This window comes from Doryrhamphus excisus, linkage group LG14 (genome assembly GCF_037039965.1).
Source record: "Doryrhamphus excisus strain RoL-2023G ecotype Guam linkage group LG14, RoL_Dexc_Guam_v1.1, whole genome shotgun sequence".
Taxonomy (NCBI): domain Eukaryota; kingdom Metazoa; phylum Chordata; class Actinopteri; order Syngnathiformes; family Syngnathidae; genus Doryrhamphus; species Doryrhamphus excisus.
Genome location: NC_136370.1, coordinates 15,786,397 through 15,814,247, shown reverse-complemented (window position 1 = coordinate 15,814,247; position 27,851 = coordinate 15,786,397). Strand labels below are relative to the sequence as shown.

Sequence of the window (27,851 nt, the reverse complement as noted above, 5' to 3'; positions counted from 1 at the left end):
AGACAAACAACCATTCACACTCACATTCATACCTATGGACAATTTGAAGTTGCCAATTAACCTAGCAGGTTTTTGGAATGTGGGAGGAAACCGGAGTACCCGGAGAAAACCCACGCATACACGGGGAGAACATGCAAACTCCATACAGAGATGACCGAGGGTGGAATCGAACTCGGGTCTACATGTTATATTTGTTGTTTCAATTTTGACATAAAATTTGTCCCACATGTAATCTTCTGAATGTTAATATTATCTAATCATGCAAGCATTTTTTTTTACAAACATAAATATTTGAATATTTCAAATGTTACCTGAAAAATCCAAAGTGCACACTCCAAGCTGGTGGAAACCCTTCAACACAGACATTGGTTTTAAGGTTTCTGTGTCCCATATGTGGATGGAGGCATCTCGGCCAACCTGAACAGGCATAAATCATTTGAATGAAAAGATAACAGTTCGGTGTCTTTATGCTAGAGCAGGGGTCTCAAACACGCGGACACTAGTTTGAGGCCCCCGCCTTGATATGAAAGTTTAATGTTAGTGCGGCCTGCGCAAGTTTGATATGGATGCTGTATGGTATCATGTACCCAGAAAAAATTATTACGTTTGTTCATGTTAAAGGTTAAATAACTGTTAATAGTTATCCTCCCTATCCGTGTGGAAGTGGTAAGTTTTTGGCTATTTAAGTTTAAAGGAAATAACTTGAAGGCTACCGTTTAGGTCGCTAGCTCTCTAGTTTGCGAGTTAGCATGTGTCTCAAGACCCTGCAGTTGCGCAATATGTTGTAAATAAAAAGAGTATAAATGTGACTATAGTCGTGTTTTGTCATGTCTACAGGGCTCTGATAATGCTTTGTTCATTTTAATCTGAAAAAAATAATTTGTCTACCCACCAACTATATGTGGTTTCTTAAGTTTTTATTATTTGCCGTTTTATTATTATTATTATTATTATTTATTTATTTATTTATTACTGATTGATTTTCTTTATTCTTCATTTGTTTATTTATTTTTCATCTTATTTTGTGTAGAAAAATAAAATTAAGATATTTGAGAACAGTGGAATGTTTTATCAGAGCTTTTCTTGTAGAAAATCGGAACCAAAGCAAAGTTTTTTAAATTTTTTTGTTTTTAATAAATGCGTTTTTTGGGGGGTTTTTTTGAAAACCTGATGCGGCCCAGCCTCACCCAGACCCTAGCTCCAGTGGCCCCCAAGTAAATTGAGTTTGAGACCCCTGCGCTAGAGGGTACCTTACCTGGCCTGTCGCTACGAAGTCCTTTAGGGGGTGGATAGCCAAACAGAGAATATCATCATCATGACCCATGTAAAAACGCTGGGAGTTCTGCTGTCTGTTGTACACAATCCCAACGGCAGCCACATGGTAGACGATCTCACCGGTCTGGGTGTAGAACAGATTACTTCTGCAGTCATAGCCCCTGTAGCTGTAAAAAAAAACAACACAGACATGTTTCATGGAGAAAATTCCCTCCCTTTGTTTGTCCTTATTCATCATATTATCGAGCCAGCTCACCCATGAATAAAGTGCAGCTTCAAGCCACTCCCAGGTGCCCGCTCTCGCTTTTTCATTGCTGTTGCTCGATGCTTCTCTTTACACTGCTCTTTGAGCTGAGGTAGGTCTTCTTTATAAACCTGAATTCAGGGAGAGAAGTGTGAAATGTTTCATAAAAAAAAACAAAAACAACAAAAACAACCTGTCACCTGTCGTCTATACGTGAGCTGCGTCTCCTGCTCAATTTCCGAGTCCATTTCAGGTACATCTGACTGATCAGAGTCTGATTCTTCGCTGTTAGAGTCCGCTAAGGTCTCTGGGAATAGAAATAAGGTTTACATCACATCACAATCTTAAAAAGCCATTATATGAAGCCACTGTATGAATAGAATTCATACAGTACTGTTTCCCGTTCTATTTAGCAGCCAAACCAAATGATTAAAAATGCTGGTGCTGCACTGTGATGCTGGGCCAAGAAAAGGCAATAAGCTGGACTGGGAGCTAAAAACAGCTTCTCACAACGTGTCCATTAGGAAAATGAAAAGGAAAGGTTGTTGGTGGGGGGGGTTGTTTTACAGTTCTCTGGAAAAATAATGACTATGGGAATGACAATGCAATTATACTTTCCAAGCTTTGTGTTGTTGTGTTTTAAATATTGTGAAACAGGGAGCATTTAGTATGATGGTTTAACACACAAGGACCATTAGAATAGTGGGAGAGGTGCTGTCGGAAACATGTCAGTGGGTTTAGAGCAGTGCTTCTCAAATAGTGGGGCGGGGCTCCCCTGGGGGGGCCGCGGGGAACTGTCAAAATTCATTCATTTTCGACCGCTTATCCTCACGAGGAGTCACAGCAGGTGCTGGAGCCTATCCCAGCTGTCTTTGGGCGAGAGGCGGGGTACACCCTGGACTGGTGGCCAGCCAATCACAGGGCACATATAGACAAACAACCATTCACACTCACATTCATACCTATGGACAATTTGGAGTCGCCAATTAACCTAGCATGTTTTTGGAATGTGGGAGGAAACCGGAGTACCCGGAGAAAACCCACACATGCACGGGGAGAACATGCAAACTCCACACAGAGATGGCCGAGGGTGGAATTGAACTCGGGTCTCCTAGCTGCGAGGCATGCGTGCGAACCACTAGTCCACCTTGCAGCCTTGATATCTATCATTCATTCATTCATTTTCTACTGCTTATCCTCACGAGGGTCGCAAGGGGTGCTGGAGCCTATCCCAGCTGTCTCCTGGGGTGAGAGGCAGGGTACACCCTGGACTGGTGGCCAGCCAATCACAGGGCACATATAGACAAACAACCATTCACACTCACATTCATACCTATGGACAATTTGGAGTCGCCAATTAACCTAGCATGTTTTTGGAATATCGGAGGAAATCGGAGTACCCGGAGAAAACCCACGCATGCACGGGGAGAACATGCAAACCCCACACAGAGATGGCCGAGGGTGGACTTGAACTCCAACATGGACACATTTAATTAATTGAGAAGCTGGTTTAAAAGGAGGGCTGCATGGCGGTTGAGTGGTTAGCACGCAGACCTCACAGCTAGGAGACCCGAGTTCAATTCCACCCTCAACACTGCATGAGGTCATGAAGTCAGCCGTGGCATGTCTGACACGATAGAGTGAAAAAAAGTTCTCCTCCCATCTTGTGTGGAAGTGGTAGTTTTTTTTTCCTGAAGTTTAGCAGTGAGCAGTGAGAAAAAAAAAGATCAAATTACCTTGTGGTGCAATGTGCAGAGCTTCTTTTGACTTTCTCTCAGGAACAAACTTCCACTGGAACACGGAGTGATCGGCTCCGCCGATTGTTATAACCCACTGGTAGTCATGTGACCATCTGGCATTAGTTATATGTGCCGAGTGACCGAAATATTTTTTACATTTTGCACCTAAAATGAATAAAAATATAACATGAATGCAGCATCAATAGATGACGCTAACAGTAACTAAAGGTGTGTTTTCGTTTTACCTTTTTTAATACACGGATATCGTAAAAGTTTGACTAATCCGTAGTCGTCTGCTGTTACTAAGACTTGGTTGTTAAAGTTGGCGTCCACTGAGTTGATATCATTGATATCCGAGTACTTGGGCCATATTCCGTTCACTTCAGGACCGAGCACACATGTCCACGACGCCCACTGCACCAGCTTCAGCTCCTCCCTGTTGGTCACTTCCTTACCACCTCATCAAAGGATGAATAAGACAGAAATTAATATCTGGGCTTTTGAATTAGCATAATTTCTACGATGAAGCTTACTTGGCATCCTATAAAACAACCTCCTGCCGCTGCCATCGTTTGTCTGCAAGAACTTGCTGTCGGTGGACCAGTCCATGTGTGTAATGAAGCTATTGGAGCCAATGCACTCTCCGACTTTCTTGTACCGCTGCACCACACCGTAAATGTCCACCGAGTTGTCATTGGAGCCGACAGCCAAATGGGCGCCATCAGGGGAGTACTTCAGCTCATGTATAGCCTCTTTTCTGTCCTTGATGTGGACCACTTCAGTCATATCTCTGGAGGTAAGCAAAAAAAAATAGTTGAATGAAGTATAAATTATAACAGATGTAAAACTTTCACAGCCTTTCATTGCGTTGTGTACTTGCCTGACTCTGAGGACAGTGAATGAGCCATCCTTCATTCCGAGGGCCAAATGAATACCGTCAGTGCTGACAGCTGCACAGCGGATGGGCTCCTCCATGTTACAGCGTGCTATTAGTGCATGATCTATGAGGCTCCATATCCTATGTAGGAGGAAAAATATGAGAAAACAAAGTTGGGATGAAATTACTAGAAGCGGGCGGATCAATCCATGTATCAATACCAAGGGTATATTTATTTATTACTGATTGATTGATTTTCTTTATTCTTGATTTGTTTATTTATTTTTCATCTTATTTTGTGTAGAAAAATACAAAGTAAGATAACAACAGGAAGTAAGATGACAACAGGAAGCGGAAAACGCCCGTCCCTTGCGCCCACCCCTCCGGGTGGCAACCCCTCCCCTATCGATCGTTCCAGGGTGAATTATGTCCACTACACAAGCCCCCCCCAGAATTCACCCATAGTCAAAATCGTCCGTGCGTGCGGGGACAACCGCACGGCCCCGCCGTATGCGCACTGCTTGCGGCAGGGGAGAAGGGTGTGGTGAAGGGGACGAGATTGTGCACGCGGGGGGCGGCATGACTGCCCCGGTAGGGGGCGCCCCCGGTAGGGGGCTCCGCCAGTGTCAGGGGTTGGTTGTCGTCCACCAGCGCAACCTTCAGCCGGTCCACCGAGACAGTCTCCCGTCGGCCACCCATGTCCAAAACAAAATACTTGTTGCCGTGCTCCAGGACCCGGTATGGTCCGTCATAGGGTGGGCGTAAAGGCCCACGGTGCAAACACAAAACGTGCCGTGCCCAGGGCAGTGGGAACATGTGGGTCCACCGTGCCGTGGTGTGATACAGGGATGGGTTTAAAGGTGTCCACCACCTCCTGCAGGGCGGACCTCTGTAGGGCGGCGGACCAGGGTGCGGTGGCGTCCGGAATAATATAGCAAGTATTCGAGTTGTTCATGGAAACGTTTAAACCCGACTTTACTCACCACGGACAGGGGCTCGCTCTTTTTTGTTCCAGCTAATGCCTTTTTGCCAACCCGTGAGAGTTTTCCTGTGTGATTCCGATGTGGTTGGTGGAATTAAACTTTCCCATTTCTGTGTCATCACCGGAAACATGTGCATGGCAAGTTTTGCACTCAGCTGTAATGTTTTTTTTTTACTGCCACATGGCTGGAGTGCGGAGTGTAAATATAATCTGATATTACTCATTTTTTGTAAATTCACCTCGGGACAACACTAACACATATATTCCTAGAAACTAAAATATTGATATAATAATGCAATAACATCTAATAACCATCACCTGACTGAGCGGTCGTCGCTTCCCGTCATGGCCAGAGGCTTGGTGGGGTGCACGGCCAGCGCCCATAGTTCGCCCTCGCAATGACCCTGCATGATGAGGAAAGGTTTGTTGCGGTCGTGGACTACCACCTCGAAGATCTCGCTATCCTGCGTGCCCACCAGGATGTGGTCCCCCCGCCAGCACACACTACGCACAGACAGCCCTGGCCACACAAACACACAGCGGGAGAAATTCAGCAAATATATTTTAAGACCAGCTGAAATCCATTCAGCAACACGACATAAAAGATGATTACAGGATGTTTAAATCGCCGTGATGTGGCTACTTAATAAGGATAATAAGGTTTAACAGGAATACTAATAGAGTAGAACCTGCAAAGTCGGATTGTTGGACTTCAAGACACTTTGCTTTTGTTAAAAATTGTGTTTTAAAATACTTTTTAGTCCCATTGACTTCAGCATCTCTCATCATCTGTGGAACTCTTTGCCGCATTCACTCCGTGCTTGCCCTGACCTTCCCTGTTTTAAAAAAAACAACTAAAAACCCACCTCTTTAAATCTGTTTTTAATGTTTAAACTTTTTATACCTGACTGCTGTGCCCCGCCCCGCTTTTTCTTATGTTTTAACTGTGTATTAACGAATGAATGTTGTATTTTAATGTATCTTTTGCTATGTTTATTTGCTTTTATTCAACTCCATTCCTCTGTAAAGTGTCTTTGAGTATTTTGAAAAGCGCTATACAAATAAAATTTATTATTATTATTATTATTATTATTATTATTATCTCAGTGTATGACATTTCTCTGAATAAAATTCAGAGATTAATGATGTCACACTTACATTAAAGACATAAGGGTTGTAAAGAGATTTTTTCAGCAAACATTATATATCAGCAACATGCTGAGGTACAGAAATTGCTATAAAACTCTGAAGGAGCAGCCGCATGTTTTTGCCCTGAATTTGATGAGAAAATGTTCAAATTGTCACTTATAAAAATGTTAAAAACAACTTGAATCATACATAAAATACATTTATGACACAGTTTAATTGACAAATATTAATACTTGTTTTATTATTACTGTTTTTTAATCATGATTCTGAATCACCTGCCAATTGTATTATTCATTCATTCATTTTCTACCGCTTATCTTCAAGAGGGTCGGGGGTGCGTAATTATATATAATATCTCATATATAAAGAGTCAAATTGGATGCATATACAGTACATGTTGGCAGGTCTGCAATAGTATTGGAAGTCAAACAACCATTCACACTCACATTCATACATTCATAGATAATTTATTTGGAGTCGCCAATTAACCTAGCATGTTTTTGGAATGTGGGAGGAAACCGGAGTACCCAGAGAAAACCCACGCATGCACGGGGAGAACATGCAAACTCCACACAGAGATGGCCGAGGGTGGAATTGAACCCACGTCTCGAGCTGTGAGGTCTGCGTGCTAACCACTCAACCACCGTGCAGCCCCTAATTGTATTATAATTTAGTTATTTTTCAGTGCCATTGGTAGAGTAGTGGTACAGGACCATCCACCCACTGGATCCCCCAACCCCCAGTACTTGTTTATAGCCCGGATAAATGGGTGCGTGAATGCGTGAAGCCATAAAGACTACCAATTATATTTTTATGCAACTTCTATTTGACATTTTGAAATACAATGGAACCAAATTTGAAGTTGACCAGCCTGCCAGAATAGATTGTGTTTGACCTTGGAGGTTCCACTACATATGACGCCACAACTTAGATGTTGTCAAGCTAATATGCAATACTTATATATGCTATACTTTTATGGCAGTATGACATAAAGTAGGACTAACAATACGGGGGACGGCTACAAACAGACTGACACGGTTCTTAAATCCACCCTGTAACACATTACCCACCTCTGCTATTTTCACCTCTAGCTACTGTTTGGTCCGAGATAAGAAAATAAAGAAATGGAGGAAAGAAGAAAGGAAATATTAGTAAAAACAGAAAATAATGACTTTTGTTTTTAGATGGAATGAGCCTAACTTGACCTATAACCTTTACTGAGTGGAGGCAGTTTGACATCACCTTTATATCCTTGGTCTGTTTCCCTGAGATCAATGACAGTAATTGGTTTGAAGTTGAGATCCCACAGGCGGACGCAACCATCTCTGCCCCCGGTGGCGAAACCCTCTTCACAAGCGTTCATGCTGAAAATCCCTGACTGGGAAAAAAAAAAAAAAAATGACAGGCTGTTAGTGTGCGATAAATGAGCGATGACAGAACCGGTTCCGTGCTGCAAATGTGACTGTTTAGCAAGGCCTTCACAGCTATCTGCTACTGTGGCCTTAACATCACACTGTGAGCTCTGGAGGAGCAGGAGGTGCTATGTTGTTATCGCTGGAAAAGCTCTGCCCATGGCCTTCTTCACTCTTAAAAATGCTGGGTTAAAAACAACCCAATCTGGGTTGTTTCCCAACCCAGCGCTGGTTAAATATTGGACCAACCTCGCGTTGGATTATTTTAACCTAACAAGTTGGGTTGGTTATCTTAACCCAACAATTGGGTTGTTCATATGACCCAACGCTGGGTTCATATTTACTACACTGCTGGGTTATTTCAACCCAGCAAATTGGGTTGCCAATATACCATATATATGTATGTGTATATATACAGTAAAGTCTCGTTATATCGATATTCTCGGGAGTCGGAAAAAATATCGATATAACCGGACTATCGATATATCCGATCCTGCGCCGAACTGCATTAAAAGTGGGCGGATCTTTGATATGGCATGTAATTTTCTCCTTGAGTTCATGGATCGCGTATCTAGCATGCTTTTGTACTGTAGTGAAGTGAAAAATAAACTTATGCATTAAATAAAAACACTTTTTTAATGACTATTTCTTTTCAAAATAAAATTCAACCAATGCAAAATCCTCACGCTTCAGCAGACAAAACCATAAACATTGTTGCAAAAAATGATTCTGAGTCTCTCTGAGACTCTGAGTAAATATTCAATAATGCACTCGACATTGTTCTATACACACGAGAGAAACCACGAACGCCAGCATGTACATATGAAAAACAGTGATTATTGCAAGCGATCAAAAGATATCTGAATACAACACAATTAAATACATGTATGGAAAACAAAAACTGCAACGTTTACATTACTTATTCTGTACTAACCGAAACTAATTATATCATAAAAGACTAGAAATTTGCCGGGAAATGAAAATAGTATCGTAATAAGCAGTACTATTGATATAACCGATATCGATATAACGAGACTTTACTGTATATAAATTATTTTTTTTTTTTTTTTTTTTTTTTACATAATGGAAATCACAACTCAGCAGCAAATAACAGAGATAACCCAGCGAATTGGGTTCCCAGAATACCCAATTCAATAAAAAATGACCCAATTAAATGACCCAACAGGCTCAACCCAGCGGTCGGGTGAAAAAAACAACCCAGCATTTTTAAGAGTGTTTGTCCGAGTGTTAAGAGAGGCATGCTGTGGGATCCCCGGTGAGACATTTGGTGGTACGAAAATCAGGAATCAGCATGTACTGTAGTTATTATCCCCTCCCCCATCCTCCCGTTCCCTAACAAAGCTGTTGATCTCATAGATAAATTTAATCCCGTGTAGCAAAAGACTGATCCTTCTCTATTGAGCAAGCCGGCATGTGTGCGTCACTGTTTTTTTTTTTTTTTTTTTTGGTGCACAAAGAATTGTTTGCTTCAAACTTACCCCATGAGCTCCCTGCACCGTCCTCATCAGGTTGATGCCTTTCCACACGTAGATATCGCCGTTCAACGCACCCGAATACGTCACCTCATCCTTGGCGCAGGCTAAGCATAGGATTGTTTGGAGATCCCCCGTTTTGCCGAAAACGCCACGTTTGGGTGTGAGAGCATTACCACATAAGCTCCAGAACTGCAAACACAAACGTAAGAGAGTGAAAGAGCGTAGCGGTGGCTAATAATAATCCCCCTGTGTAATCCTGTTGTGACAGCAAGTGGACAATTATGGAGTGTTTGGGTACAACGACGTGATCATAAATCATAAACACTGTACGGCTCGACACACACACACAGTACATTCACAGCCAAGAATATCAGCCACCTTGAAAGACACCAAAGTCAAATACAAAATACCCGCCCCACATGTGCGAGCGGGTGCTGTAACCACCTGATCAGCATGCACGGAGACAGGCACGCACGCACGCACAGACGCCGGCTAGCTCATTATTTATAAGCAAGGTCATTGGGATGCACGGGCACAGCCTTGTCTGAGGGCTGAATCCATCAAACACGGGAGGTGAGAGCGAAAGGGGAAGCGCCCTGTCTGCATAGATATAAGATCACAATGAGCCTATCAAATGCTGAGACATGGATGGCGACGAGCGAAAACTCATACACGCACGCTCATCGCTGGACAGGCAGGAGGGAAATGATAGAAAATGTTCAAGATGGATGATATTGCTCGGTGTGACATTTTATTCATCAACAGAAGGAACCGGTTGTGACAAACCTGATTGACAACACCGATTACCTTGCCTCTTGACTGAAACATGTGACATGTTAACATGTTAACGAGTCCAATTAACCCAGACATGAATCATCAAAGTTCCCGTCCCCAACCTTTGATTCTCATCCTGCCCTGTACTGTGGACTAAAGTATTTAAATCAGGGGCCTCAAACTCGCAGCCCGCGTGCCATATGCGGCCCCCGGGACGCTACTTTGAGGCCCCTACCTTGATATGAAAGTTTAATGTTTGATATGGATGCTGTATGGTATCATGTACCCAGAAAAAATTATTACGTTTGATTAATGTTCATGTTAAAGATTAAATAACTGTTAATAGTTATCCTCCCTATCTGTGTGGAAGTGGTAAGTTTTTGGCTATTTAAGTTTAAAGGAAATAACTTGAAGGCTACCGTTTAGGTCGCTAGCTCTCTAGTTTGCGAGTTAGCATGTGTCTCAAGACCCTGCAGTTGCGCAATATGTTGTAAATAAAAAGAGTATAAATGTGACTATAGTCGTGTTTTGTCATGTCTACAGGGCTCTAATAATGCTTTGTTCATTTTAATCTGAAAAAAATAATTTGTCTACCCACCAACTATATGTGGTTTCTTTTTTATTTTTGTTTTTTTATTTGCTGTTTTATTATTATTTTATTTATATATTATTGATTGATTGATCTATTGTCTTTATTTTGCTTTGTTTATTTATTTATAAAAATTATAAAAATTATAAAAATTATAAAAATTATAAAAATTATAAAAATTATAAAAATTATAAAAATTATAAAAATTAAGATATTAATAACAGCGGAATGTTTTATTAGAGCTTTTCTTGTGGAAAACCGGAACCAAAGCACTGAAAACGTGGAGGGTATAGCAGAAGCAAAAGCATTGAAGACAGTTTTTTCATTTGTTTTTTTTCTGTTTTTAATAAATGCGTTTTTTATTTATTTATGTATTTATTTATTTTAAACCTGATGTGGCCCAGCATCACCTAGCATGACACAGACAAGAAAAGTGATGAAAATTAAGCATGCGCAGATGGACCGGCCGGGGTTCGGCGTCAATTTCCTTAATTCTTGGAGAACAGTGATCGGACCATCCTTATACTGAAGAGAAACCGATCTTATCAACCTCGTCAAAGATCTGAAAGTCAGTCAAAGGCTGCCAGACTGACGGCCAAGCAATCGAGCAAAGGCCCTGAACAGACTGTGTACATATATTTATACTGTGTATTCTGTATATTTTGTATTTTTCATTCTTTTTTTAATAGATGTGTCTGCACCTATTATACCAAAACAAATTCCTAGTATGTGTTGATCATACCTGGCAATAAAACCGTTTCTGATTCTGATTCTGATCGGCCACAAAATATAACAACTTCCACTATTCCTGAGGACTGTGAGATTTTAGGTATCGGAATTCTTAGTCACAGATTCAGATCCCTGCTTTTCTGAGGTGACAGGTCACTGATGTTGGACCTGACAGGTGGGTAGCCTTATTTTGCTTTGTGTCATGCTGCAACAGAAAAGTATCTTCCCTTAACTCTTCTCATAAAGTTGGTAAGCACAGATTTGTGATCCGGAAGTTCAGGAATTAAGATTCTGTGGGGCAGCTGAGTGGTTTAGCCCTACTCCTGATTGATAAGTGATGGATGAATCCTAAATCCGAGTTATGAGAGTATTTATAAGAGCTTGTGTGCGTGGGGGTTGGAGCTGAGGGTTAAGTCGCACACATCACAGGTGCGTGAGGGACTACGTTGAATGTGTTAGAGGATGCTTCGGAAGGAGGTGGGAGCTTCCTTTAATTGTACCCCGTCCTGCTACAGACGCAGCAGGGATGGATGCAGCGTGACTGCACAGCCTGCCCTGCCCACAACTGATAAGGCAGCAAGACTCGGGCACCAACTAATCCCTGTGCTGTTTGAATTGCTGAGTGGAGACGAGATGCCAGAGGGGGTTATGATGAGGCCAGCGGCAGGAGCAGAGTACACTCAGTGGAGGAATGGAGAAAGGTGGAAATGGCCAGAAAATTGACTTCAGAGCCTATACATAGTAAACACTTTGCTTTTGTTTGAATGACACTTGAATACGCTCCAGCCAACTTCTGGGGTTGCAGACATTTACTTGAACCCCATAATCCAAAAGATGTGGGGTGAGGATGCAGAGGAATAGATGCATGAATACTGTATACTTTTAATGGAAGCCTGTTTGGGCAGATAACTGGTTTGCCCAAAGTTGTTCCCCAGGTAGGTGCTTGCACTTTGGAAAATATATTATGTCTTCATTGCATTTCCTTGAAATAAAACTTGTTTAAGGGAGAACAAAACCCAAACCTACTTTGTCCCTGTGTGAAAAAGTGACTGCCCCCTAAACCTAATAGCAGAATGGGCCACCCTTAGCAACAACAACTGCAATCAAGTTTCTTACAGCACTGTGGAGGAATTTTGTACCACTCATCTTTGCAGAATTGTTGTAATTTAGCCACATTGTAGGCTTTTCCGGCATGAACCGCCTTTTTAAGGTCATGCCACAACATCTAAACAGGATTTCAGAGGTGGACTTGTTGGTGTGTTTTGGATCATTGTCCTGCTGCAGAACCCAAGTTGGTTTCAGATTGACGTCACGAACAGTTAGCCGGACATTCTCCTCCAGGGGTTTTAGTTAGACAGCACAATTTTTGGTTCCATTTACCACAACATGTTTTCCTGGTCCTGAAGCAGTAAAACAGCCCCAGACCATCACACTACCACCACCATATTTTTCTCACAGAATTATGTTTTTTTTCTGAAATACAGTGTTTAACCTTAATGTTCTTTTTGTTCATTAGTGGTTTTCGTCTTAGCACTGACCTTAATTGAGATAAGTGAGGCCTGCAGTTCTTTGGATGTTGTTGTGGGGTCTTTTGTGACCTCTTGGACGAGTCGTCACTGCGCTTTTCAGGTAATATTGTCTGACTCCTGGGCTGGTTAACCATTGTTATATTTTTTTTAGGCTTTTCCGACATGACTTTTTAAGGTCATGCCACAACATCTAAACAGGATTTCAGGTCAGGACTTTGACTAGGTCACTCCAAATTCTTCATTTTGTTTTTCTTCAGTCATTCAGAGGTGGACTTGTTGGTGTGTTTTGGATCATTGTCCTACTGCAACTGAACTGACCCCAAGTTGGTTTCAGTTTGAGGTCACAAACAGTTAGCCGGACATTCTCCTCCAGGGGTTTTTAGACAGCAGAATTGATGGTTCCATTTACCGCAACATGTTTTCCTGGTCTTGACGCAGAAAAACAGCCCCAGACCATCACACTACCACCACCATATTTTTCTAATGAAATTATGTTTTTTTTTTAAATACTGAGTTTAACCTTAATGTTCTTTTTGTTCATTAGTGGTTTTCGTCTTAGCACTGACCTTAATTGAACTAAGTGAAGCAGTTCTTTGGATGTTGTTGTGGGGTCTTTTGTGACCTATTGGATGAGTCGTCACTGCACTTTTGGGGTAATATTGTCTGACTCCTGGGCTGGTTAACCATTGTTATATGTTTTTTAGGCTTTTCCGACATGAACTGCCTTTTTAAGGTCATGCTACAACATTGATGTTGTTGTGGGGTCTTTTGTGACCTCTTGGATGAGTCGTCACTGCGCTTTTGGGGTAATATTGTCCGACTCCTGGGCTGGTTAACCATTGTTATATGTTTTTTAGGCTTTTCCGACATGAACTGCCTTTTTAAGGTCATGCTACAACATTGATGTTGTTGTGGGGTCTTTTGTGACCTCTTGGATGAGTCGCCACTGCGCTTTTGGGGTAATATTGGCTGAGTCCTGGGCTGGTTAACCATTGTTATATGTTTTTGCCATTTGTCGATAATGGTTCTCAATGTGGTTCACTGTAATCCCAAAGCTTTAAAAATGGCTTTATAACATTGGTTGTGTTTTAACAGGGGGGCAATCACTTTTTCACACACATTCTTGAATCGCCCTTCTGAAGCAGCTACAATTCAAAGTGATATTGTGTCAAATGTTGAGCAATAACAATTGAAGTCCGAATGGCAACAATCAAACTGGCGGCTATTGCCGTCCAATCTAAAATGACCTTATTAAAGCATCCAGTTACTGTGGAAAGGGGGACTATATTTCATCAGCAGCCCCTTCCTTTCTCTGTCACACTAGAGTGACCCTGAGCGGTGTCAGAGTGCTAACTGCAATGCTAGCAGAGGTCAACAAAGAGCAGTCAGAAAAAAGTAGATGAGCATTGCTGGAAGGTGGTTTTCTCACAGTTCTTGTCCATCTGCATTGAGTCAAGCCCGGTCCTCTGGCAATTCGCATCATTGCCATTTAAGCACATGAAAACATTGCTTATCACATAATGAGGACTAATTTCAGCCCTTTATTTTAATTATGAGATTTAGCTTGATGAAGCATGATTCATTTTGCATTAAGTAAATACAGTCTGACTCTTCTTTATGGGCAATGTGGAAGAATCTTTGTTATATGTTATGTTATTGTTATGTATTGGTATTTAGATTGAATCGGTACCAGGGGCGTCACTAGGTTCTGAAGACAGGGGGGGCTTAGCCCCCTGGAGATGCACAGGATATGAATGAATGTAGTAGACATTCAAAAAAATAAAAAAAAAAAAAACAAAAACCGGGATATAACTTTCCCACTTTTGGAGAGATTTAGTAGAGACTCAATTGTTTTAGGCCACCATTAAATGTACACAAGTACACACAATCTACACTGCAAAACCGCTGCTCAAGCTTTGTAACCATTCTGTCCAGTGGACAGTGATCAATTATATAATAATCATTATTAGATTATTAATTAGCCTATTATTATTACTGTCATCATTATTATTCTTCTGATTATTACTACTACTACTACTAGGCTAGTATTAGCATGCTTATTGATTTGCTTATTAGCCTGATCTTGCCCTATTATATGAAATTTGTCGGATATTTTTTTTGTAAAAAAATAACATTTTTTAAAAATAATAAAAAAAATCAATAAAAAAGATCAAATTATTTAGGGGGGCTTAAGAACATTTTAGGGGGCTGCAGTACCCCTAAAATAGGCCTAATGACGACACTGATCGGTAAGTAGCTGTACTGAACCAAAACCTCTTTACCGATTTCCCACTCGGTACTCATATCAAGTGAAAGACAGGAAGTGCACATTCGACCTTGCGATGCACCTCCACAAGCTCCGGTCAACCGCTGATGACATCATAGACGGGCAACGTAAGTTTTGCTAGATGTGCTGCTTGGATGTGTCATTGTTAATGACGTACAATCACTGCTCAATTTATTGGGGAAGCCGGCACCATTTACTGAAATTATTATTATTATTTTTTTTTATCTTATCCATTAGAGCAATTTTTACGGCGGAACCTGGCAGAACAAAAAAAAACATAAAAGGCTAAATGATCAGCAGGGTGTGTCTGTGTGTGTATGTGTGTAATTGCACCAGTCCACAGTCATGGTCGTTGTCATAGTGGTTGTGTTTCCCCTCAGCCTACGAGTGAGTGGATTACTGCCACTAAATCTCCTGGATGCTCTGAGTGCTATAATCACTGAGCAAACCCAGGGCCAGGGAGCAGATGTCACATGGTCTGCAGGGTAAAGGCTGGGGAATTATGTGGGACAATTGCTGGATTTCCCTGCCATCGGGAAACCAGTGGAGAGGGAGGAGGAGTGGACTAAGCGGACATTGGGGGAGGATTCCGGTGACGGTTTCTGTGCCACGGTGGTTGGGGGGGAGAGTCCAGGGCAGATATAACAGATGAGATTGACATGAGGGTCGCTGGACTGCATGCAGAAGGCCCATTGACTCCACTGCAGCAATTGTATTTCAATGAAAAGTTTTAATTTTTAATATCCATAATTAAGCAAATTCCCTACTGTCTGTTTCCCTGTTGTTTCTGCATGATTTAAAGCATATTAGCATTGCACTGAAACACCAGTTTTACTTACTATTTTATCTTTATGCATGACACAGCCTCCCATGACCACAAGGCACTCCAAATAAACTTCCATGTCTTCCTAATGTTTTGGGAATTGCTCCAAGGCTCTGAGCTCCTTTTTATTTTCTTAATGGCTTTGCACCAAAAGGAACACTGCAATATATCCCAAGGGAAGATTTGGCAGTGGCACCCGAGATGAACTCATTGAATTTTTATGAAGAATGTGAAGAGAGATGCAATAGAGCCAAGCCTAAAAAAAAAAAAAAATGCCAGAGCAGCTGCAGCTTGTATAGAGTATTGAAAAGCTGAATGAGGGGGAGCTAGAATGCATGGTTCACTGTAACGTTCCTTCCTCTCTATGCCGTGCAAATGACTGTAAATTTGAGAGCAGGTAACATAAATTGGCTTTTGTGTATATATGAAATGCCTCATAACTATGAAGTCTAGAGTGAAACAAATTTGCATACAGCCGTGGTTGCAAAAGATTCTTCAAACTAATCTGTATTCAGACATTATGCAAATTCTGACGTGTCAAATGCAACGTGGAAAATGCGTCTGTACCTTGATATGTTTGACTCCACAGCTTACAAGCTTGCTCGGCTGGTACAAATCCCACGATATGTCAAATATCTGCGGGAAGAAGAAAATACATCAGATATAATATAATAATGGATTCAATTTATAATGCACTTTCATTCTTCAGAATCACAAAGTGCTTCACAGGAAAAATGAATAAAAAAGAAAAATTAAGAAAAAAAATACAAAAAAGGGCAAAAAAAACCCCACAAGTATTTATTTATTTATGTATTTATTTATTTTTAAATGTTAAATTTTTTTATTATTTTTTATTGTTTTTTTATTTTTTATTTTTTATTTTTTATTTTTTATTTTTATTTTTTATTTTTTATTTTTTATTTTTTATTTTTTATTTTTTATTTTTTATTTTTTATTTTTTATTTTTTATTTTTTATTTTTTATTTTTTATTTTTTATTTTTTATTTTTTATTTTTTATTTTTTATTTTTTATTTTTTATTTTTTATTTTTTATTTTTTATTTTTTATTTATCTATTTTTTTAGTGTCCCATCCAGCCATTGGGGCAGATAGTATTGTTGATCTTAATGCCCTTACATGCTAAACAGATCTGCTCTGTGTCAGGAAAGGTGTAAGCTACAACTTCCCTGTACTATGAAATTTAATTTGCCGTTTTTTCATGTTTTTGTTATGCGAATTTGCGAATTCAAGAAGAAACACAGAAAAGAAGAAGAAGACAAAATGGGGGGGGGGTGACAGTAGAGAAAAATCACAGTAGTAGAGAAAAACACAAGTATTAAAAACATGGGGGGAAAATAAACAAAGAATCTAAGAAAAAACTTTACTAAAAAGATATTGGCGTTTAACACAAATACCGCAACATCACACTTATTTTGCTCATATTTGTTAGATTTATAGCAGATAAATGAAAAGAGACAAGTGTGTGTGTTTGAAATGACGACGTTCCAGAGTGTGTGGGCTGTATTAGAAAACAACAGCTGTCTGTATCATCATCATTTTAAAAAATCCCTTTTGATTAGCTGAGTGGTGTCTAAAATACTCCCGGTAAAGCCCCCAATCAATGGGGGTGGGGGGCGGCTGATTTGTTTATGTCTTCCTTGGAAAAAGGCCCTCAATTATGCAGAGCTTGCGATGGATGACGGTATATGGAAAAAGATGTTTACCCTGTCTGTATGTCCCGGTGCGGCTGCCAGAACCTTCCCTCGCCTCCAGTCCCACACACAGATTGTGTTTTTAGAGTCCAAACCCACAGACACCAAGCACTGCAGACAGACACACACACACACATCACAACAAAAGAAAGCATTATAGAGTGAAGAGGCTTTGTTGTACTAATTACAAATAAAAGCTGCTCCACTACCACATACTGTGGCATGGCAGGCCACAATGAAGAGGCTAATAATAATGTCTACAGAACAGTTGTCCAGCCCGTGGCGCTTCCAGTGAGCTCATTGAAGTGTTTTTTTTGCTGGAGGAGCCTCCTATAGCCGACTGAGTGAGTAGGCAGGAGCAGCCGAGCAGAAGTGAACGTAGCCGCTCTTATGGAAATTGCAGCTCCACTCGGCAGCCTGCTTTGCATGGCAGGAGATGTCCTCTTTGATGCTCTGACTAAATCAGTCTTTGGATATCTCACTCGTCGCTTGTTTTAAGACATGTGCAGATTGGTAAGCATCTCAAATCAAATCTGCGTGCAGACATGGCGGCTGAAAAGGCGTCCCCGTTTTCAAAAGTATGAAAAAAAAACATGCTTGAGGGGGAAAAACTGGATTGCTGGTCGGTCCAAAAATATCACAACAACTATTTCATGTTTCCTTTGGTTAGTCTCACACTGAAAGGATGTCGGTGCGCATTTTTTAATTGCTTTTATATATTTGGACTGGCTAATGGTACCAGGGATCCATCTGGTTTGAACTGACTTCATTTGAAAAGGGACAAATAGAGCTACCTCACGAGGAAGCAACACAGCCACCTCCTGCTTAAAATACTGTCACTTTGCATATAAATCCCCAGCTAGTTGGCCATGCAGGAAAAGAGCATGGGGTTGTTTCTTACGGCAAAATGCAGGAGGTGTAACTACTGCGTAAGAGCATCTATTAGAAACATGCAAATATAAAAATCAAAAAATGCTTCCTGTGTTGTATTGATTTTTTGGTATTTATGGTCTTTTTGGATTTAAATCACCACAACATTAGTGAGTATAAGCGGCATGGAAGATGGATGGATGGATGAAATGCAGCTACCCTTTCCATCATGACAGTGACAATGAAGATGTTGCCATTCCTGTCCGAGGTCTCACTTTACAATAAAGTGCACAAAAGTACAGTAGTTACTGTTACTTATTTAGTTCATTCCTCATTAACTGTAATTTTGTGTACATTATTGTAAAGTGGTACTCCATCCGATAAGGTGAAAACATGCTAAATCTGTCACCCAAACACATCAAAACAATCAATTTTGTAATTTGAAGTCGTGCTTTCCTTTTGTTTTATGACAACAACATTATATTACCGTACCATCTGATTGCGCAACAGAGGATCGACAGAACATGAGATGATCTGTGGGCTCGCAAAGTTCTGCCCAAACCGAGACAGCCCATTCCGAAAAAATTAGTACCCAAAACAGGTAGTAGTTATAAGGTAATGTACTGTACACATATTTTTTGGTAGCTAAAGGACTTGTTTAGATGTTCCTATGATTATGAGGTAACACACTTTGCACCTTGCCATTCCTGTCCGAGGTCTCACTTTACAATAAGGTACACAATAAGGTACACAAAAGTACAGTAGTTACTGTTACTTATTTAGTTCATTCCTCATTAACTGTAATTTTGTGTACATTATTGTAAAGTGGTACTCCATCCGATAAGGTGAAAACATGCTAAATCTGTCACCCAAACACATCAAAACAATCAATTTTGTAATTTGAAGTCGTGCTTTCCTTTTGTTTTATGACAACAACATTATATTACTGTACCATCTGATTGCGCAACAGAGGATCGACAGAACATGAGATGATCTGTGGGCTCGCAAAGTTCTGCCCATTCCAAAAAAACAGTACCCAAAACAGATAGTAGGTGTAAGGTAATGTACTGTACACATTTTGTCTTGGCATTGATTCCTATTTTTTGGACTTGTTTAGATGTTCCTACGATTATGAGATAACACATTTGCACCTTGCGACACTTAGAGGTGTCCCGACAGAACGTTTTTAATTCTGATACAATACCGATATTACAGCTTTGAGTATCGGATGTTACTGATATCCATCCAATTAATCCGCCGTGGTTTAGTGGTTAGCGTTCTGGACTTTGGAGCGGATGCCTGGGGTTTGAATCTCCACTAGTAAGCATCATCGGTATTCGTCAGGAAGGGCATCCGAAATATAAAGGGCCAAAAAATTACTATGCGGATCAAAAAGATCAGGAAAAAGCCGAAAGAAACAAATTGATATCCATCCAATCCGGCATCATACATTGCTTATTTTGTAGTGCAAATTATTAGAAAAGGTTATCACTCTATCTATCAATCAGTGGGTATGAGAAAACTTTATGGTTGTTAACCAACAGACAGAAAGCTGCACATAAACAGTGAAAAACCTCCATTATTATTGTGTACGACAATACCTGTCCTTCAAGGTCAAAGGCAAGGCAGGCGATGCCGTGAGTGTGCACGTCCTTGAGGATGGACACGGTCTGCACAGTGTAGGAGTCCCACACGCAGATGTAAGGCTCCTTGCCCACCTGTCCTGTAGCGACCAACACGCGCTCAGGATGCAGAGCTAAACTGCAAGGAGAGAAGAGGGGCGGGGAAATAAACATCCTATTACCATCCACATTTTTGCGTGCCCTTTGTTTGCACTGTGAGCGCTTCAAGCAAGAGAAGGATTCACCCTTCCAGGGTAAACCACTGGGACGAGATGAACACATTAAGCCTGTGCTGGGCATGAATGGCAAAAGGAGATGGGCAGCTTGACGTGGTGACATGGTTGACTTAACTCAGCCACGCTTATACACATACAGGCATGCGTATGTGCACGCACACACACAACATAGCTTAATGGGTGCTTGATGAACGTTCAAAGAGTCGAAATAAAGTATTCAGTTTGAGTCGTATGAATTGAATTGTCTCATTTTGTTGAATATGTGTTTATTTGTCCATGAGTTAGAACATTAGCAGGCTACTTCCTGGTTCATGGATGATAATAAAAAGGGAGAGACTGAATATTTCACTGTTGCCATAGTGACGGTGCAACTAAAATCTTCTGCACTTTTATCCACATCCTTCCTAGCAGTCATGAGTACTTCGCTGACCCATGGACCACCTCTATATTAAAAAAAAACTATTTTAACTAACTAAAATACTGTAAATATCATTGTTCTGAACTATTCTCTGGCCCATTCACCTTGCCTAATTTATCCGGGGGTTTCCTCGTATAACCAGGCATATGTTTGTAACACTCTTACATAATCCCCCCCACCCCCCTTCGAACTTGAAGCACTCCTGCTCTGCAGCTGAATAACAGTTTCCTGTATAAAGCTCTCTCTCTCTCTTTCTCTCTCTCTCTCCCCCCTCCTCCCGCTTCTATCCCACCCATCCTTTTAGCAGCCGCCAGTCACGTTCCGACTCATAGGACAATTCTTCGTTTTGCTCTCTTGCTCCTGGCCAATGTATTCCATGCTGAGCTCCTTCCATCAGTTGTGGGCGATAATGCAAAATTTGTTATTCATCTAACACCAAGTAAACACAGATCACATCAACAAACTTCTTGTGAACAATATCCATCCATTTTCTATGCCGCTTATCCAGAGTAAGCAGCATCAACCTAGTCAGTCAAGCCATCTTATGAAGATAAACAGTTAAACAGGTATTGAATATTCGTTCATTCATTCATTTTCTACCGCTTATCTTCATTGGGGTTGCGGGCGTGCTGGACTCCATCCCAGCTTATATGAATGTGTATGTATGAATTTGACAACTGCAGTAGTAATCATTTTTATGCATGTCTGCTTTTGACAAAAAAATGCACATCATAGTTACATGATAGTTTATTTATATATATATATTAGTCATATTGATTCAGTCTCTGATGTTATTTTTCCTAGAATAAACAGAGAAAAGCAAGAATTGTGCCATGCTGTTACAAATAATACAGTTTTCTGGAATTTTGTGGTTAAATATTTGTGAAAAATATGCACCTTGTCTGTATGTTTTGCCTAAATGAAGCATTTCCCAGTAGAATGCAAATATAAGGCATTCAGAAGACTCATTCAACGACGCTGTGAATGACATGTAGTATTCTATACTGGTCACTATAGGTATCACTAATGACACTAGTGACACACAAGCACCAGACTTCATTTTGTCAGAATTCGCTTATCCTCACAAGGGTCACGGGCGTGCTGGAGCCTATCCCAGCTGACTTCGGACAAGAGGCGGGGTACACCCTGGACTGGTGGCCAGCCAATCACAGGGCACATATAGACAAACAACCATTCACACTCACATTCATACCTATGGACAATTTGGAGTCGCCAATTAACCTAGCATGTTTTTGGAATGTGGGAGGAAACCGGAGTACCCGGAGAAAACCCACGCATGCACGGGGAGAACATGCAAAACAAGAGATGGCCGAGGATGGAATTGAACTTGGGTCTCCTAGCTGTGAGGCCTACATGTTCACCACTCAACCACCGTGCAGCCAGTATTGAACATTTCTAAATTTCTTTCATTCAAAAATACTACAGGAGGCATACATCCGTTACACGTGCTGTTGGCCGGGTGAGAAGATACGACTTTCACTATCTCTCCTTGTTCTTCACTTCCCTGTGGAACCTCTCACTCACCTGGCACAGTTTCTCAGCTCACTTTCTTACGAATTATATAATCAGAGCAAGGTTGCTAAAAATAACAATCAGACAAGGAGACAAATAATTGGAACACTTGGAGATGCAGACAAAGCAGCGGAAGGCTAGGACCAAATCCAGCGTAACAGAACAGCTCTGAGGTTTATCATCACATATGAGAATTACAATGTGACTTTTTAGACAGAGAAGCGGTTATTGGTGCCCGTATTTGTATTCTACTTCTGTGGTACGGTGCAACTGGCAAATTTGATCCACCCTGGTCATACATTTCAGAAAAATATGCCTCCAAGCCAAGAGTTGGTAGCCCCTGGTACTGTATGAATAAGCAAAATGGGCAGCGATTGAAGATGGTGAGGCTCAAACATGGCATGACGGATAACATTAGCTGCCAGTACAAGTCTTTAACTGTCAGTAGTTACAGTAGTTATAGTGGCCGACTGCGTAGATTACAACCTTTCTATACAGTATATTGCAAATTTTTATTTTTTGAAATATTATAGCCACCCTCGGGCATCTCTGTGTGGAGTTTGCATGTTCTCCCCGTGCATGCGTGGGTTTTCTCCGGGTACTCCGGTTTCCTCCCACATTCCAAAAACATGCTAGGTTAATTGGCGACTCCAAATTGTCCATAGGTATGAATGTGAGTGTGAATGGTTGTTTGTCTATATGTGCCCTGTGATTGGCTGGCCACCAGTCCAGAGTGTACCCCGCCTCTCGCCCGAAGACAGCTGGGATAGGCTCCAGCACCCCCGCTACCCTCGTGAGGAAAAAGCGGTAGAAAATGAATGAATGAATGAATGAAATATTATAGTGTACTATAGGGGTGCTATATCTGTATTGAACTGTTCCATACAGTGGTCTCGGTTTGAACGATGCAGTGACCCCAAGTGACAAAGGTCACCCGGGAAATCATATATGACATCTGTCAGCTGACAAGAAAGTCCCCGCCCGATTTACTGTTGCTCCTCTGCGGCAAAGATAAGATTCCTTCAGGCGGAAGTAACCAGCAGCTCCGGTTTTGGCTGGAGGCAAGGGGCCGTCCGTCTCAAGCGGCGTGCAAAACTGCTGGATGTGCAGTTTTGACAATACAGAGACAACAACACCATTTATGACTGCAAGTTTCTTAAAATCCTAACAACGTAACAAACCAGCATCTAGTATCAACCAGCATTTCAGAACAGATTGTGTTCAACCTCGATAAGGAACCTAAACTCATAATAAAACATGTCTTTGTATCAAGAAAGACATACTTTTGCATGACTTTTATCCCCCACCACCTGCTTGTCCGTGTAACAGCTTGGAGAAGCAAACACCGTCTGAGCCATGCGACAACAAGAGCTCTTGTTTCCTGCGTCTCCATTCAGCTAAAACTCCCAATAACCACACAGCCTGCGGCGCGGCGCCACGGTCCTCCTGTTTGTTAACGGCTGCTTGTTGCAGCTGTCTTGCATATGCAGCGCAACGCTCTGCTAACTACAGTATATAATGCGTCAATAAAAGAGACACTTTTATATAGCTGTTATGGGTGTTAAATCATGTGCACGGGGGAGCTGATTTTTCTATGCAGAGAATGCAGAGAGCGACAGCGTGATGGAAACATAGCACGGTCAACCACACAGAAGTGCATTCACACTTATTGATCCGCTCCGGCACTACATTATCAGTTTGTGACTCCCAGTGAAGATTGAGGGCAAAACAGTGAGTCACATTCTCCGGTTGTGGTTGGCTTTGTCTGTTTTTTTGCCTTTATGTAATGACAGGATTAGACCATTCCTGGGTGTATGTATGGCATTTTTCCGCAGGGAGTTCTGACAATTTTAATCCAGCTGCCCACCAAACTTGATCTGAGACACCTGCCCATGCACTGGCTGCTTAAAACTAAAAATAGAAAAGCCAGTTTGGAGGAGAGAATTATGTGTAGTTTATGTATAATTGCAGTGATTTAATTTGATCCAGGGTCTAGTGGTTAGTGCGCAGACCTCACTGTTAGGAGACCCGAGTTCAATCCCGCCCTCGGCCATCTCTGTGTGGAGTTTGCATGTTCTCCCTGTGCATGCATGGGTTTTCTCCGGGTTCTCCGGTTTCCTCCCACATTCCAAAAACATGCTAGGTTAATTGGCGACTCCAAATTGTCCATAGGTATGAATGTGAGTGTGAATGGTTGTTTGTCTATATGTGCCCTGTGATTGGCTGGCCACTAGTCCAGGGTGTACCACGCCTCTCGCCCGAAGACAGTTGGGATAGGCTCCAGCACCCCCCGCGACCCTTGTGAGGAAAAGCGGTAAAAAATGAATGAATGAATAATAGATATCAAGGCTGAAAGGCGGACTAGTGGTTAGCACACAGACCTCACAGCTAGGAGACCCGAGTTCAATCCCGCCCTCGGCCATCTCTGTGTGGAGTTTGCATGTTCTCCCCGTGCATGCGTGGGTTTTCTCCGGGTACTCCGGTTTCCTCCCACATTCCAAAAACATGCTAGGTTAATTGGCGACTCCAAATTGTCCATAGGTATGAATGTGAGTGTGAATGGTTGTTTGTCTATATGTGCCCTGTGATTGGCTGGCTGGCCACCAGTCCGGGGTGTACCCCGCCTCTCGCCCAAAGACAGCTGGGATGGGCTCCAGCACCCCCTGCGACCCTCATGAGGATAAGCGGTAGAAAGTGACATCAAACATAACATAAACAGAGAGAGCAGAATTCTAATGTTATAAACTGGAGAACAATTCTATTCAACTATGTGGGACATTCAAATAAATAACAAAGAATAGAAGACCAGCTCACCACACACTCACACACTTCTATACTGCTGTACTACTGGCACCATAACCTCGATAAGCAACACAAGGTTTAGAGAGGTAGTATGTGCAGGGAAACAGATTAAGATCAGGGCAGGGATGGTGGCAAACTTTGGTCCTTTGGTTCCTGTTCTAGTGCATGTGATGACGCATGCCTGGGCTGCGTTGAATTGCAGAAATTGCAAAAAGTACCTTTTAGTAATTGGGCTTTTTTTGGACTAAATGGAGTAACTGGGAACGGGATCTTGCCCGGACGAGCTCAATTATACCGAATTAGGTACTTTGAAAGGGCAACAAGAGTGACTTTACATCTTAGAGTGATGTTACGGAAAAGGATATGATACCTTGCACTTGATACGTTATAGCAGGAGTGTCCAAGGGCCACATACAGAAAAATGAATGCCCATCTGAGGGCCAGAAATGGCCCCTGCATCGCTTTTACACCATCTGTTTTAAAGCAACATTGATGCAGAAATGGAACCCTCAGGTACAACTTATTTTTCCATTGCACCATACTTTCCTCTCGCCTCCCTGCTTCTGCAAATTCACACGTTTCAGTCAGTCAGCACCCATGTGAGGCGTTTCGCCCACAAGGCAGCGAGCGTTTGGTATCGCTATAGTTCAATGAATAATGGAGCAGGAGCCCAGCTGAGCATCGACACAGTATATAAAGGCAGTTATCTCCAGGCCAACACACGCACACATGTCAACACAAGCGCTAGGGCGTTGGACACTTGTCATTGTCGTGTCGCATGCTGGGGAACCTTGGCTCATCAACAACATCAGCAGTATCATCATATCCTATTGTCTTCATGTCATCATAAAACAGGTGCCACAGGTTTGCCACACAGAGCTTTACAGGTGCTAGCGCACTCAATTTAAACACACTCAAATAGAAATGACATAATAAATTAAGTATAATATAAGAACAATAAATCATAATGAAATACTTCCTTTAATATGTCGTGTTTTTCTCTGTAAACTTTATGAAATTGGCATTTGTGACATGTATTTCCCTTGTAGGTAATTTATTCTGTCTGTTAAACATTTGCAGCATTTCTTGAGTGTCAGCATTATTAGTACAGCTGTTTTTGTCTCATGTACATGTCTTTGTCGGTTTACGTCAGGGCTGTAAAAATGTCTGCCAGCCACTCAGCTCCACTAGGGAACACATTTATAGCAACACATACAAGCACAAGTCTTATTTATGCTTTATATGGCTTATTTACTCTTATTATGTCTACAATATTAGGTAAAGAATACTATAGGGGTGCTATTTTATGTCTAGAGGACTCTAATAATGTTAAAAACCATATTTAGAAAGTCGTACACAGCTAGAGAGCTATGCTCTAACTACTAAAATATTCCTTTTATAAATAAGGTATCCTACTTTGCGGAAATTCATTTATCAGGGTAGAATATGGAAGCAATTAACCGTTATAAATGAGGGATTGCTGTATTGTGTTTCCAATAAAAATAATAGTCCTTATTTCTGAAATATATATGCATGTAAAATTCAATCCACAGTATCTAAGGTCATACAGATAACCTCACTGTTTGACGGAAAAGCTTTCCAGAGTACTAGTGTGTGCTTCACAAGCAAAGGTTAAGCACTCCTTTGAACGCATATATTTGGATTTGATGAAAATATGATTAAAATGTTTATTTCCCTCCCAGATTTAAGCTAAACCTATAATCTTTATATCTATCTATTGTACCAGTTATCAGTCGTGTCGTGCAATGTCATTTTATGTTAAATGCAGATTTATGCCTACATTGGCATCTGCCATTGTTAAACCACATCGATTATGTCATGCTGTTATTTTTTTTATATGTATCTAACATTGTTGAATCAGCATGAATGTGGTATCTGTCTATCGCCATATCTTGTCTTTTCGGTTGTCTGACTATTACACACCTGCCTGAGAAAGAGTAGTAGTTTTATTGATCATTATAGATTCAATTAAACCTGATGGAATAATATTTATCTCTTGACAGTGAATGGTGCTGCGCTTATGTGTTCTTGAGCCCAAATCTGTGGATCCTCCCATCCACACGCCAACCCAAGTCATGCTGCCTTGCAAGTCCCCTATTGAGGACTCCAACATACAAGTATCACATTACGCAAGGTGACGCTGTCCAAGGTGCTCAAAAGCAACTCGTGTTGACTCTCATAATAAGCACTATACCTGATGATGTCATCGTTGTGGCCCAGGTAGAATTTCTGCTTGTGCTCTCGGGTGTTGTACACCACTCCCACGCCGGCCACGAAGTAGACGATCTCCTTGGCGGCGGTGTAGTAGAGGTTGTTGCGGCACTGGTGTCCCCGGTATCCATACACCCACTCCAATCTCAGGTGGCAGTTGGGAGCAGTTCTGTCAGCCATGTCTCACGATCGCTGTCACGTAAGGGTCTCTCAAACAATGTCATTCACCAAGGAGGATCTAATTTAACACCGCGGGTCCCATCACTTCCGCGGCGTTTTCACCACCGCACAAATTAGACATGTTTTTTTTTTGAGGTTGCTGTGAACTAAGAGTCCGTCAACCTGAGTGAAATCACTCTTTCTCTACGCTAAAAGCAGTTTCGGTAGCCGAGGCGTCGGTCGTGGGAGTGGGCTCATACTTGTTCAGCTCAGTGCGGGTCCTCTCCGACACAGGTCAAAGCTCCTGTCAAATCCTACAACCAAGATGGAGCTGCGCTGTTATTCCACAAGCTCCACCCACAA

The 27,851-nt window shown here is 41.5% G+C and overlaps 1 protein-coding gene across 5 annotated transcripts in view; it reads right to left on the bottom strand.

The window, feature by feature from the left end:
- The window catches only part of eml5 (EMAP like 5), a 43,838-nt gene extending 16,031 nt beyond the window's left edge, over nt 1-27,807 (bottom strand). For 2 of the 5 annotated variants that reach the window (XM_058090512.2, XM_058090515.2), the window contains exons 1-16: nt 27,313-27,807; nt 20,088-20,247; nt 17,629-17,727; nt 16,473-16,541; nt 9,178-9,363; nt 7,509-7,644; nt 7,337-7,360; nt 5,436-5,637; nt 4,139-4,276; nt 3,792-4,048; nt 3,504-3,716; nt 3,256-3,423; nt 1,720-1,826; nt 1,532-1,650; nt 1,256-1,442; nt 312-417 (exon numbers count right to left, since the gene is read on the bottom strand). In XM_058090512.2, the coding sequence (XP_057946495.2) occupies nt 312-417; nt 1,256-1,442; nt 1,532-1,650; nt 1,720-1,826; nt 3,256-3,423; nt 3,504-3,716; nt 3,792-4,048; nt 4,139-4,276; nt 5,436-5,637; nt 7,337-7,360; nt 7,509-7,644; nt 9,178-9,363; nt 16,473-16,541; nt 17,629-17,727; nt 20,088-20,247; nt 27,313-27,509 (2,368 nt within the window). In that variant the 5' untranslated portion in view covers nt 27,510-27,807. The remainder of the gene's footprint in view (nt 1-311; nt 418-1,255; nt 1,443-1,531; nt 1,651-1,719; nt 1,827-3,255; nt 3,424-3,503; nt 3,717-3,791; nt 4,049-4,138; nt 4,277-5,435; nt 5,638-7,336; nt 7,361-7,508; nt 7,645-9,177; nt 9,364-16,472; nt 16,542-17,628; nt 17,728-20,087; nt 20,248-27,312) is intronic. The other 3 variants (XM_058090514.2, XM_058090516.2, XM_058090513.2) reach the window with 2 other exon arrangements.
- Between the last annotated feature and the right edge of the window lie 44 nt (nt 27,808-27,851).